Source organism: Cotesia glomerata, linkage group LG3 (assembly GCF_020080835.1).
Source record: "Cotesia glomerata isolate CgM1 linkage group LG3, MPM_Cglom_v2.3, whole genome shotgun sequence".
NCBI lineage: Eukaryota > Metazoa > Arthropoda > Insecta > Hymenoptera > Braconidae > Cotesia > Cotesia glomerata.
This window is the reverse complement of record NC_058160.1, coordinates 20955119-20970216: the sequence shown is the minus strand read 5'-3', so window position 1 is coordinate 20970216 and position 15098 is coordinate 20955119. Positions and strand designations below refer to the sequence as shown.

At 34.0% G+C, this 15098-nt stretch overlaps 1 protein-coding gene and 1 pseudogene across 1 annotated transcript; one reads left to right on the top strand and one right to left on the bottom strand.

The window, feature by feature from the left end:
* Positions 1 to 1477: 1477 nt before the first annotated feature.
* LOC123261559 lies at positions 1478 to 2629 on the bottom strand (annotated as a pseudogene).
* Positions 2630 to 11280: 8651 nt separating this feature from the next.
* LOC123261443 lies at positions 11281 to 11730 on the top strand. The gene has a single exon (XM_044723036.1). The coding sequence runs from the start codon at positions 11281 to 11283 to the stop codon at positions 11728 to 11730; it is 450 nt and encodes a 149-aa protein (XP_044578971.1).
* Positions 11731 to 15098: the final 3368 nt, after the last annotated feature.

The following is a 15098-nucleotide window of genomic DNA, read 5'->3' as shown; positions in this document are numbered from 1 at the left end:
GAAAACGTTTTGTCAGTTAGTCTAAACATCGGACGGCAGTTGACTTTCGCGCGATGTGTTCTCCTGTCGTAACCCTTTCTTTTCACCATTTACACTTTTGTTGTAAGTTGCTTAGTTTTCGAGATATTTCGATTGCACAACTTGCCCCTACGATCAACTAGCCCCGCCCTACCCTATCGTTTAATTATACAGTCTTTTGTTGATATTTTTAGATAATTACTAATATTCCTGGTATTATTAGTTAACAATTTAGTCTTTTGGCCCTAACCTATAATGATTGTGACTGAGCACGAAATGGTGGTGAGCTTCAGCTGATTAGGCCCAGCTGATTCCGAATTCCTGAGGAATTAATAAGACCAGACTTTTATACCTTTATTCTCGTTGTTCGACGGTCCCTCGGAGGTCTGTTTTCCTTGTCTCGGTTACTCGGAGAAATCTCGTGCGCGGAAAAACCTTGGTCCACCGTCTCGCGTAACTTCTCTCGTACAACCACTCGACTCACGCTCTTTATAATATTGGTAAAACCTATAACCATAAGTAAGCATGAGAATTTATCAATTAACAATCAAACTTGCATTGGGCCTAGCACGAGAAATAAATAATTAATTAAGGTTTATCACTTCGTTCCACTAGGACGAGCGGATTACTGATATTTACTTGAGTCTTTGCTATCTTCTCGTGGTCACCTTGATGAGCTACACAGTCACAATGTTTTCTTGTCGGGTTGTTTTTTCTCTTCTTCTGGACTTTACTCCTCTCTTCTACTCTCACCGCACCGGTGTCTTGACCTTGGGGACTCACTTACTATTTTGAAACTATGGTATTGAGAGGTTTAGATCACAGCGCTCTGTGATCCATCGATAACTAACGATACGAAAAAGGGGCCTTCAACGGGTAACGATCACTCCGTTACAATTTTCCCGGTGCACGTGAGCTGAGCAACAGCACTAATACTACTTCATAAACAGTGTGTTGCGTGTTGATGCACTGATAGAAGGATTTATTTGTATTAAATAATATTTGTTAATAGCTAACAAATCATTTATTAGAGACCATTTTTTAATATTAAATAAATATTTCTTAGTATTTAAAATGATTTGTTTGTATTTAATAAATCTGATATTCATTTATTAAATATTAATAAATCTTTTTAAATACTAAGAAATATTTGTTAAGGACTAACAAATGGCTTCAAATAAATGATTTGTTAAATATTAACAAATCTTTTTAACTATAAACAAATCCTTCTATCAGTGTGCATACTGATAGCACCACCTAAAATAATGCTCAACATTATTTCATGCTTAACGTATACACGCATACACACTCATTTTTGACTAGTATATTATACACGGAAAGAAAATTGAAGGAGTTTTTACTATTTTACTATTGTAATTTTTACTAAATAAAATAGTAACGGTGGAATATACTTCTCATTTAGTAATTTTTACGATCTACTGTTGTAAATTTTACTTCGATTTTTCTCCAATAATTGATTGAACAAGGGAAATTGTATCTTCAGTGTTTAAAAATCTAAATTTTTCTAAAATATCCAATTGTTGATTTGCCGTAAGTAGTATCGATGTTAGTGAATCATAGTAATCGACAAAGTCGCCTGATTTGTACATTTGACCTCGTATAATTTCAAAAAGATGAGCTGCTTGACGAGGCGTTAATGTTAATCCTACTAGTCACGCTAAGTTTATTAATTCAGGAAGTTCTGTAGTTCTATTAATGCTCCCCGGCGCTCTTAAGAAATCAGTCTCGGTAAGAAACGGTGAATAATTCAAAACGTTGACTTCTGGAAACTCTTTAGCAAATACCTGAAAACCAAATTACATTTTTAAGCAAATACATTTTTCAATGTTACGATTAGAAAATTGATTGAAGATAATTTAGAAAAATAAACTTAATAATTACCTTAAAATACATTTCACGGGCAGCTTTTGCAGAGCAATAATATCCCATCGATGATAAAGGTATTTTAGCAGCAAGAGAACTCATATTAATAACCAACTTCTTAGCTCTGACATTGTCATTGAATATTTTCATGAATACCGAGTTTAAAATAGCTGGCGAAAATACGTTTAAATCATAGATTTTTTCCCAAACACGGAAATTATTCATTTCATTGGTCAACTGACTTAAATCACCAGATGTTCCAACGTTATGAATAATAATTGCATGATCATATTCATCCGGACTAATACGTTTTGTAGTTATTTCTGGAAAATAATTTAAAAAGTATGAGTAAGTTGTTAACGAAATTGGACATAAACACCATTAATATAATATTAACAAGTCGTAATATTACCTTCCAAGTGATCAGCTTGCGCTAAAGATAAATAAAGATAAAATCCCTACTGACGTAATCAACACTGACATTGCTGCTCATTTTACTCTTTGTTTCTCGCAATCCAGTTTCATTACGCGCTATCAATAAAAAGTGTGAATCGCGTTCTGCTATTCGAGAAAATGTAATAGCAAATTCACGGCCAATTCCTTTACTTGCGCCAGTTATCAACACAAATATTTTACCAATCAAGAAAAACTCTGGACCCATTTTAACTAAATCGATAAACTTTTTAAGCCGTTAATACATTTATTGATAAGTATAATTTTTTTCACGTAAATTTAATACTTCTGTTAATACACTTGTTAATAAGTATTATTTTCTTTATTTTCATTGAGGGATGATAATAAGATTATTTTTTTTCCTCATCAATTACTTCTTTTGTGACGCAATAAAAAATAATATTTTTGAGATCCAAATATTTACATTTAATTTAATAAAATTCCAAATAAAAAAAGTTATTTATATTATTTATAAATATGCGAGTTACATAAGTAGGTATACACTGAAAATTCGATTATAACAATACATGGTTAAAAACATTGCAGTATATTTTTAGTCGGATTTATTTAGAAATCTAGCTATGGTAGCCGGTCTTATATCGCAATTTTAAAAAAATTTCCTCATAATATGTTTTATACTAGTCACAAAATTGAGGGATATGAAAAAAAAATCTAAATTTATGGGTGACTTTTAACGAGCTGTAACTCTGAGGAAAATGATTGTACAGCAAAAAAAAAATAAAAGCAAATTATAGCTCCAAGTGTCTAGTTTTCAGATATGACCATGAAAATTTTTATCATGTTTGGGTCTAGAAAAATCCTAAGGAAACTACCAAATTAGTATATTACAACCCTAGGCCAGAAAGTTGGATTTCCTGGCGTATGGGTTGTATACTATTTTTCTTGCTCTCCAGCCGAAAGTACGCAACCCCGGGGAAGGAGTTTTGCAAAACCGAGGCGAAGCCGAGGTTTTGCTGGTCAGGGCGGGCATAATAAAAAAGTAAAAATTAATACATAAAAAAAAAATAAGTTATTTTAAAGTTTACTAACAAATGCTCTGATTAAGAGAGATAACATGCACAGAACTTGTCACAAATATTTAAACTCGATTTAATAACAGAATTCATTTTTTTAAGTTGATTAAAAATTAATTTTTAATTAGACGGCTAAGAAAGATTGAAATCAAATTATTAGAAGCTTGTAGAGTACATGGATCGTTTTATAAACATTGCTTTACTAGCTATCAAAATATAAAAGAAAGCAAATAAAATCTCCAAAACTTTTATATTATTTTCTAAATTTTTTATATAAATTATTTGTGCAGTATTATTATTAAATAGTTCATTAACAATAATCTAGTTAGAAATTTTTTTTATTTATTTGACATTTTTTGGTTAGTTTATGCACTAACACGTTACAAACAGGCGATGTTATGACTGTTATATACAGTTGAAACTCGCTGTACAGGCTGGTTGCGCCACGAAAATACGAAAGAAAGCAAGGTTCTGTACTGCCCGGCCAGAACAGCGTCCCGGAAGAGCGTACTTTCGGCTAGGAGAGCAAGAAAAAAAATTTTCCAAACTTTTTCTCGTCTAAAAAAAGATCTACGGGCTTCAAAATAGTATATTACAACCCTAGGCCAGAAAGTTGGATTTCGGCTACGTCTCGGCCATTATATCCCATACGCCAGGACATCCAACATTCTGGTCGTGGGTTGTATACTACTTTTCTTACTCTGCAGCCAAAAGTACGCAACCCCGTGGAAGGGGTTTTGCCCGGCACAAGGGGGGCACCACCCGACTTTTGTAAAGTCGAAGCGAAGCCGAGGCTTTGCTGGTCGGGGCGGACATAAAAAAAAAAAAGTAAAAATTAATAAATTAAAAAAAAAAGTTATTTTAAAGTTTACTAACAACTGCTCTAATTAAGAGTGATAACCTGCACAGAACTTGTCACAAATATTTAAACTCGTTCTAATAACAGAATTTTTTTTTTTGAGTTAATTAAAAATTAGTTTTTAACTAGTAATCGACGGCTAAGAAAGATTAAAATTACATTATTAGAAGCTTGTAGAGTAAATGTATCTATTGTTTTATAAACATTGCTTGACTAGCTGTCAACATATAAAAGAAAGCAAATAAAATTCACATAACTTTTATATTTTATTTTGTAAATTTTTTATATAGCCCTTAAAGGGCTATTGAACAAACGCATGGATTCAATTCGTGACACTTTTAATAAATCTATTGATGATATATCAGACAAACTTAATTCATGTCAAGCTCAACTTACTAAGCTGTCTAGTGATCATGATGAGACTGCTGCTAGGTGTAAAACGCTTGAAGCTAATTACAGTACCTTGTGCTCTTCGCCCAATATTCAGTCAGCCAACAATTCTATTCAAGATATCATGATTGAGGAGATTGAGGATCGTGCCAAGCGCAAGAAAAATATCATTATCTATGGACTTGATTTTGACAGTGCTAACGGTGAGTCTCATGATTTGTCTCGCATTAAAACTGCTATCACCCGAGTCGAAAAATAAAACGTAGATTGAACGTATTAAACGTTGAAATCGTCGATTGAACGTATTGAACGTTCAAATCGTCGGTTGAACGTATTGAACGTTCAAATCGTCGGTTGAACGTATTGAACGTTAAAATCGTCAGTTGAACGTATTGAATGTTCAAGTCGTAGATTTAATGTTTTTAACGTATCGAAAGTGAGATTTAAACTGTCATTTCAGGTGGGAATCATCAAATTTGATCATTGACTGAGTTTTAGATTAACTTCAATTTGCCAAAATTTGGGTCATATCTGATGTAAGGTTTTACTTAAAGGCTGGACTGAGACTCAGCTCTCAGTCTGGTATGACCAGATTTTGAGCCGTTGTTCATGACTCGAGTCTCCTTTGAGGCTGGTTCCGATCATTAGATTGAATTGATTGTTTTTTTTTTTTTTTTTTTTTTTTTTTTAGACTTTTGGACGACCTACTACCATATAAAAAGAAGATTTATATTGCAATATTTTATAAATACTGGGAAAGAAATTAATTTTTAATTGTAAAAAATTTAATTGAGCTTGCTATATTAAAAAAAGCATTACCCAAGCGGCACAAATTTTTTTTTGTTAATGTATTGTTAAATTCAAGTTGATAATTATAAATTTCTGACTTCTTGTTAAATAAAATCTCTCAAAAAGTCAATATTTTATTTTGTGACGCTTGGGGTGTTATAAATTCTGCACCACCAGAATTTAAAAGTTATTGATTACACGGTATTTGAAAAATTGACTCTAATTTTTTTTTCAAAATACGCAGAGGTTCGGAAAACAAGAAATGTTAGTATGACTTCCATTTTACCACGTGATTACTTCGAAAGATTTTATTCACTTCTCATCAATTTTTGTACCTCGCGATTTACATATTTATGTAAAAATACATTTCAAACATTAATTTTATAAATCTGGTCTTATAAATCAGTTTCAAATATTAATAGTGAGCAGTAGAAAAATTAAACGTTTACTTCTAAAGACTAAAATTATTTAGTGTATTATGATTTTTGTAGCATATAACTTCTTAGCTTTTGATGAGATTAATCGATTGCTCAACTGATCGATTGTTTGTGGGTTACTTACCGACAGAATCGATTGTATACTCGAATTTGAATATCGATTGTGGATAATCGAATGTCAACGAGCCGGACATTTGGTAAGTATTTATAAAAAATGAAACAATAACAAGGGTGAACCGTTTTTCTAATTTTTTTTTGCTGGAATCAAATTAAACTGTTATTTATTCGAGCTCATTTCTGTAAAACCTAAAAAGATAATTTTGTTACGAGGAAAATTTTTATAGTGACTTATTTTTTTTTCGAAAAAATCTTGGAAAATAATTATCGAGATACTTTAATTTTCTTCTTGTCTTTATTCAGCAATGATTCATGGATGTAATTTTATTTCAGTATTTTTGTAAGAAACTTACGGTGGTATTACAATGAATAATTTCATGTTTTTGTTAAAATTTTTTATTATTTAAAGAATGATTAGTTTTAATTCATGAGTGTATACCTTTTTTTCAGTTGTAAATAAATTTCTACAAAATAACTACAGAAGAGATTTTCTATTAACCAGTTTCTTAATTTCAAAGACACTTTACATGTTTAATTCTTAGAGATTTTCTGACTTATTCGTTAAATTTTTCATTTAAATTTTCACAAAAAGTTGTCCATAATAAATGAACATTCGAAATGTTTTTTTTTTAATATAGAATAAATTTTTTTTTTTGCTCGACGGGCAGAAAGCGTCAAATTTCGGCCCGCTGCGCTAAACGAAATTGCCACTTTCTGCCTTCGTCGAGCAAAATAGCATACACTCCTCGGGAAGTAAATAAGAAAGCCTCAGATCACATGTTTCTTGACCTCGGCTTCGCCTCGGCCAACAATTACATGTGATCTGAGACATTTCTTACTTTACTTCCCTCGGTGTGTAATATACTATTTATATTGGTTATTTAATCTTGTAAAATGATAGACTAATAGCAACTATATTTTGGTTTGCAAATTTTTTTATCCGTGATATCTTCGTATTTAAAGCAATACATAGAAAAAGTGAATAAGAATTTTCTTATTTTTGCATAGGAAGAATTTCTAAAATAAATAAATATTGCGCTAAGTTTTCTATTTACCAAGCTCTAGCCCATGATTATATTGTCCTCTAATCAATGACTTCAAATTTTTTAAATGTTTTGAAAATCGAAAGAATAAACTTTGGAAATGATAAAGCACTGCTATATAATGAATATTACTATAATATATAGTGGAGTTATAAAGATTTAACTAATGTTTTTAACGATTATAACATGTAACACGTTCAACCGACGATTTTAACGTTCAATACGTTCAACCAACGATTTTAACGTTCAATACGTTCAAACGACGATTTTAACGTTCAATACGTTCAACCGACGATTTAAACGTCTAATACGTTCAACCGACGATTTCAACGTCTAATACGTTCAATCTACGTTTTATTTTTCAACTCGGGCAGTTCTTTGAATTTAGAGGATACCAATATACAGAAATGTATGAGAATTGGGAGATACTCTGAATCTCTAACTAATCCTCGACCTCTAAAGATTATTATGTCATCTGAATCTGCTGTTGATAAACTGCTAGAGATGTTCCGGGTCTGCAGGAGAGACAAGACTCTTCCGCCCGAACTTGTGAATCTTCAAATTCAAAGAGACTGGACCCCTCTACAACGACAGAAATTTGCTGCCCTGAAGAAGGAGTTAACCAGTCGCAAATCTCTGGGGGAAGAAAATTTAAGAATTGTCACAAGAAACGGCATCTCCAAGATAGTGGAGACACGCAAGCGAATCTGAATATCTACTATCAAAATGTAAGGGGAATTAACACTAAGTTTGAGACCATCATCGACAACATCTCACTACTCAACGCTGAAGTTATTGCTTTAACTGAGTCCTGGCTCTTTCCAGATAAGCTATCCTCGGAATTTATGGACCTCAGCCACTTTAATGTATTCCGTGGGGATAGACGCTCATCGTCTAAGGGCAGAGGAGGAGGAGTTCTTGTTGCGGTTGATACTAATCTCACAACCTTCTACATGAATACTGATAACTTCACTAATAAATATGAAGATGTGGACGCTGTCTGCATCAAGATCACGACGTCTAATTCCTCAATCTTGTTGTTTGTCATCTACATCGCTCCGGACATCAGTATTCATTCTTTTGAGGAGTTCTTCAATGACCAGGAGGTCTTTTTACAAGTTCATCGTCAGCTTATAGTGATTGGTGATTTTAATTCCCCTTGTTCTGTGAATCGATATGTGATATCTGTTTTTGACTCGAAATCCAATATATTACGTTTATGGCAAGAGCACTTTGAGCTCAATCAGTTTAATTATATTTATAATCAGAATAAATGTCTTGATTTAGTTTTTTCTAACTTGGCTTGCTCAGTGGGGGGATCGTCCTGGTCACTGGTTGGTGTGGATCCTTACCACCCGGTTCTCAATGTTACTATTAAATATCATAAAGCAGTGAAAACTGCTTGCTCTTCTCCTGTTCATCATGAGTTAAACTTCAAATCCATTGATAGTGATAAGTTAGTAGTAGAGCTACTCGCTGTTGATTGGGATTCTGTCCTCCAACCGAGCAACCCAAACACAAACTGTAATTCTTTATACAATGTATTAAACTCTATCTTTAAGTCATCTGTACTAGTCAAAAAGAAAATTAGTGCAAGTAAAAGGCAATTTTCACCTTGGTATAGTCATAGTATTAAGGCTGATCTAAGATTAAAAGAAACACTTAGACGTAAATTGACAACACTCGGGTCACTAGGGTGTCTACCCAATGTGACCTGGGTGTTGTATTTGATAATAAATGAATTTTCAGCCGTACATTAGCAAGGTTGTTACAGCGTCATGGAAAATGTTAGGCTTTGTAACCAGATCAAGTCGCAACCTAGTAACTGTTAAAGCTATTAAATCTATTTATTTTTCCTTGGTTAGGTCGCGTCTTGAATATGCCGCAGTTGTATGGTCTCCAATCTATGAGATATCCAGTAACAAAATTGATAAAGTCCAACATAAATTTCTCAAGTTCATGTCCTGGAAAATGGATCGTGTTTATCCTAAACCAGGCATGGATAGGAAAGAGCTTTGTAGTAGATTCCATATGATTACATTAAAAGATCGTAGACTCTGTGCATGCGCCATTTTCTTGACGCGGCTGATTCAGGGGAAGGTGGATTGTGAACGTCTGGCAGACTCTATCACTATTACTTTTAGAGCCCCGACTTGGAGGGATAGTACTCCCTTCCAGCTTCCACTCGCTGGCACCAACTTTGCTACATCTGCCCCCATATACCGATTAATAAGTGCCTTCAATACTTTTTACAAGATAGATAACAGTTTGGATGTTTATAAAATAAGTAGTTCTGAATGTTTTTCTAAACTTTGTATGTCAAACATTGTATAAACTGGAGCAAAATATTTACTTTTGATATTTAATTATATAGTGACTTATCATAATAATAATTTTAAATTAAACACTTTGTATTAAATTGTACGTAACATGGAACCCGATTAATGGCTTTGCTGTAGGGTTCATTGAACTGATAAAAAATAAAATAAAATATAAATCATTTGTGTAGTGTTATTAAATAGTTCATTAACAATAATCTAATTATGAATTATTTTTTATTTCTTTGACATTCTTTGATTAGTTTATGCGCTGACATGTTCCATACAGATGATGTTGGGACTGTTATACAGTTGAAACTCGCTGTATAGGCCGGTCGCGACACGAAAATATAAAAAAAGCGAGGTTCTGTGCTGCCCGGCCAGAAAATATGCGTAGCGCGCATGCGCCAGAGCAAGCCACAAAAGTTGCTCTTTCTGGAGTAAAATGCGTCCCGAAAGAGCGTACTTTCGGCTAGAAGAGCAAGAAAAATATTTTTCCAGTATTTCCCTCAAAAGCTTTTTCAGAAAATGTAATATCATTCAATTTCACTTTTTTTTTCCACTTTTTTTGTGTACCGATGTAATTATTAATTTGATTAGCGGCATGATGGCCGAGCGGGTTAAGTCATTATCCCGTTAGTTCGCTCGCACATCATGCTGTGAGGCGAGGGTTCGAGCCCCGACGGTTGTTCGAATAGTTCCAACACCAACCGTCGGGGGTCGCTCTGGTAGCCAAACTGTACTGGCATGGGTTTTCTCTGTGGTTTCCCCATCGCCACTATTCCAACAACTGATAGAAAAGGGGTGAGGAATAGGGTAAATACAGTACAGAAAGCACAAGTCGGTCCACAGCCGCATGATAATAATAAAGAGTTGAGTATACAAATGTGCGAAAAATAAGGTTGATTATGTAGTGAAAATACAGGAGTGAAAAGAGGATGTGCTGGGGTCCAAAAAAGCGTTGAATAAACAAGGACAGTATAAAAACACAGGTCGGTGGCGCACTCGCGGAATGCGACAGCTACCATCTACCCAGCCTTGTAAAAACCAAGAACGGTATACAAGTAAAAATCGAAATAATTATTAATTTGATTTTAAAAATTATTATCGAGATATTTAATCAAATTATCTTAGATAGTTGAAAATACAAACTTATAATAATATAACAGATGATAAAAATTAATATATTGGAGGTAACTTTAATAATTTATATCGGATTTATAATAATAAAAGGTAGTATTCATTACTATTGAAGAATCTTAGACCTTTTTACAATACTTTGATGATAGTATTTACCATAAAATTCTCTTCGTGCTGGAATTTCTAGATATACTCCTGAAAGTCTACAATGTATGCCTGACAACTGGCACGTTTCTCGCGGTCTGGAAGCGGCAGAGATTGGTTCTTTTGGACAAAGGTAAGGAAACCTCTATAATACCTTCGTCGTTTATACTACTCTGCATGTTAAGCATTGCTGGAAAACTGCTCAAAAAGCTCATACAGCTTTGCCACTAACCAACATGGCTTCCGGAAAGGTCGGCAGTCGGTGCGATCCAAAAAAATACAGTAACAGACGTATGGTCTGGTAACCTTAAAGCTCGCAAGGTGCCGCAAGGCTCAATGATGGGGCCCGACCTATGCATTGCAGACCATTACGAACTCCTGAAAGTCCCGATGCCAAAACAAATAAAGTTAACCAGGTTTGCGGACCGCGTTGCGGCCACGATAATCATAGATAGCGTCGAAGAAGCCGAATTACTGATTCGGAAAACCATTGACCCCGTCAAAACTTGGCTTGATTAATATCACCTAAAATTTACCAAGCATAAAACCGAGATGGTCGTCCTGACACGTCAAAAATGGTTCCCAAAACCATTTTCTGTTTACATGAGAGGAAAAACACTGACATCAACTAGGGCCCTGCGCTATTTAGGGGTAATGATAGACGAGAAACTATCCTTCCGCGAACACCTCGATAGTGCATGTAGGAAAGCCAGCAAGACGGTATCTAGCCTATCAAGGATCATGACCAACATGATGGGACCACGAACCAAAAAAAGAAGAGTTCTTCTGGAAGCAGTCCATTTAGTACTGCTTTATAGAGCAGAGATATGGGCAGACATACTCAAGCAGAAGACCTACTGGCGGAAAATGACAGCAGTGCAGCGGCGAGCTGCTCTCAGGGTTGCCTGCTCCTACCACATGGTTTCCGAAGCGGCTGTATTTGTTATTGTGGGAGCTGCACCCATCGACCTACTAGCGTTCGAGAGAGCAAAACTCTATGACGCTAAAACCAGTGGCGTAAACATGAAGGAGGCAAGAGCGAGGATAAAGGCGGAAACGCAGCAAGAGTGGCAGGACCGATGGAAATCAGGGGAGACGGGTTGATGGACAGCGTGCCTGATCCCCAACATCAACGTCTGACTTTCTTGGAAGCACGGGGACACCGATTTCTTCCTCACCCAGCTATTGACGGGATACGGATAGTTTAAAGCCTATCTCTTCAAAATGGAACTGCACCGCACGTTGACGTGCAAATCCTGCTCGGAGCAAATCGACGACGCAGAAAAAACGTTATTTAAACGTGTACGGTGAAAGGACGACAAAAGCAGCACTGAAGAAATTATAGGCACCACGCTCTCCCGAGTGAGTTTGGTGACCTGCACACTCAAACAAGAAGAAAACTGGTCAGCTATCACAGCTTGCGCGCAGCGCCTTTTAATGAAAATACCGCAAAAAGGGACCAATAATCAGGAGCAGGCGTCGTGAGACGCAACACGGACTGGATTGAAGTAATGCTGACGTGGTTCCGATCCAGTCTTCCCCATAACATCCATAGAAAAAAGAAAGAAGGGTAGAAATCCTACACCACCGACCAGCATATGTCAAGATAGCGGTGTCTTTGAAAGATTTTTCCATCTCTGTAAAAAAAAAAAAAAAAAAAAAAACAGACATACAGACACCACCGTAAAAATCGTTCGGAAAGCTTCCTAGGACCTCAAACCGTGGATCTGATGAAAACTCGATTTTCGAAAAACGGTGTAAAACCAATAACTTCCCGATTTTCGAAAATTTTCAATTTTCTTAGTGGGAAGTTAAAAATTGTCTTGTTTTTGTGAATACTTTATGATTGAGATTAAGTAGTTAGTACTTTAGACGCGATTATTTAATTTTCTCCGTACAGTATTCCAAAATTTACCCACTAGAGATTTTAATTTTCTAAGAAAATTTAATTTTCCTTCAGTAATCGATTAAAAAACACAAATTTAATTCTTCTTGTTTAAGAATCTTGATTTTTATAGAAAAGGCAATTTTTGATTTGCCAAAAGAAGTATCGTTATTATTGGGTCGTGGTAATCGACAAAGTCGCCAGACTTATACATTTGACCTTGTATAATTTAAACGAGACGATGAGTTATTAGATTAGGCGTTAATATTATTCCTCCTAGTCGTCCTAACTTTATCAATGCAGGAAGTTCTATAGTTCTTTTTATTTGTTCTATCACTTGTAACAAATCAGTTTCCACGGCAAACGGTGAATAATTTAACACGTTGACATAAGGAAACTCTTTAGCGAAAACCTAAAAACAAAATTGCGCTGAAAGTAACTTTATCATTTGACATCACAAATAATTAACTGATGGAAGATAATAAAAAAATGAATGTAACAATGTAACAATAACCTTAAAATACATTTCACGAGCAGCTTTTGCAGAACAATAATATCCAAGTGATGACAAAGGTATTTTTGTCGCCAAAAAGGTTATATTAATGACCAGCTTTTTAGCTCTGACATTGTTGTTAAATATTTTCATAAATACTGAGTTTAAAATAGCTGGTGGAAATACATTTAAATCATACATTTTTCACCAAACACGAAAATCGTTCATTTCATCAGTCAATTGAGATGTATCATCACTTGCTCCAACATTATGGATGATAATAGCATGATTATATTCATTCGGATTGATACGTTTTCTAATCACATCTGGAAAAGAATTCAAAAAAATTAGAAAAACGGTTGACCTTGAACCATCCCTGCAACTTCCCGCTCATTTCGTACCTAAGCGCTTAAAATTGCATTTATAATGTTTTTGAGCTCTTCGAGCTCAAAAATACAGTTTATGGGTTATTTTGAGCTCTCCGAGCTCAAAAAGATAGCTTTCCTATGCTTTTGAGCTTTTCCGACTCAAAAATCATACCAAAGTTCGGTAAAAAACGATTTTTTTAATTTTCAAACTGCTATAACTTTTGAATGAATTAACCGATTTGCACGCGGTTAGCAACAATCAATGTAGTTTTTTGAGCTTTATAAATAATTTTGAACAAAAAAATTGATTTGATGGGAAATTTCGGAGTTATTACAAAAAAACACTTTTTTCGATTTTTTTCGACAACGATATCTCACGAAGGCATCGACCAATTCTGACGCTTTTAGTAGCGATCGATGCGGGTTTTCACGGTTAAGAGCTGTTTAGTTTTTGAAGTCGATCAGTTCAACCAATTCGGAGATATTTAAAAAAAAATGAAAAAAAAACAACTTTTTTCACTTTTTTTTTGCGATTTCTCGAAATCTACTGGTCGAATCGGTTCCAACTTACAGGAACACTAAGTTTGGCGAAGACCTTTCGAATGACACCAACTGCGATCAAATCAGTCAAGCCGTTCAAAAGTTATAAGAGGTTTACATACACACACACACACACACACACACACACACACACACACACACATACACATTAGACTGCGTCAGAATAAAAAAACTGTTTTTTTTTTTGAGTAAACACATCTAAAAAGTTTCTTTGTTAGACCAAAAAAAACCTCCTAAAAGATGAGCTTGATATCTTGAAAATTGAGCTGGCACATGGGGGGGGGGGGGGTCCCCTTTCCCATTTAAAATACATCGAAAAAAAACGTTTTTCTGTATTTTCATTGTAAATCGTAAAAATTTTTTTTTTTTAATTTTCCTTTTCGTAATCTCGTAGGAAATTAAATTCTCTACAAAAAAGGTCTGTTTCATTTTTTCGCTAAAATGCATAGGAAAAAAGTTACAGGTCTTTAAAAAACGAAAATTATAAAAAGTAAAAAATAACTTCTTTTTTTTGTTTTTCGACAACAAATTATTTTATTTCGTGAAATTCTTTACTTAATTCATCTATATTCAGTCTGTCAATTATATCTAAATTTGATCTATAAATAGTAGAAAAAAAATATATTTATTTATATTATATTTTTATATTATATATGGGGCATTTCATGCTAAATCGACCACTTTTGAACCCGACCCTTTTCGATTTTTCTGAAATTTTGGTATCTTTCTCTACTCTATTAAAAACAAGAGAATTTTTTCAAATTTTTTTACCCAACCAAAAAAAAGTTACGAGTTATTTAAAAAAGACAGCTTTTTTTTTGTTAAATAACCATAACTTTTTTGAAAATTAACTTATTGGGATGTTTTTTTTATTGAAATTTTTGTTTTTAAATGTACTTTTTATAAAAAAAAGTAAAATTAATAATTCGCATTCATATTCAGCGTTTTTTTTGAAAATTTTCGAAAAAAACAAAAATTTCGGGATGATTGACATTTTTGATTTTCGATTTTTTTTTTTATAAAAAACTTCAGTATTTTCCGCGAATTTCCTGAAATTTTTAAAGTGGTATTTTTTTCTTTCTATTTTTTTTTAGAAATGAAAAAAAAAATTTTTTTTTAAATGTTTGTTTTTTGTTATACCACTCTGAAAATTTTTTAGCAGATT

What these genes read in the sequence shown, in the direction of transcription:
- LOC123261443 (XM_044723036.1), top strand. Translation starts at nt 11,281, where the DNA reads ATGATAGACGAGAAACTATCCTTCCGCGAACACCTCGATAGTGCATGT.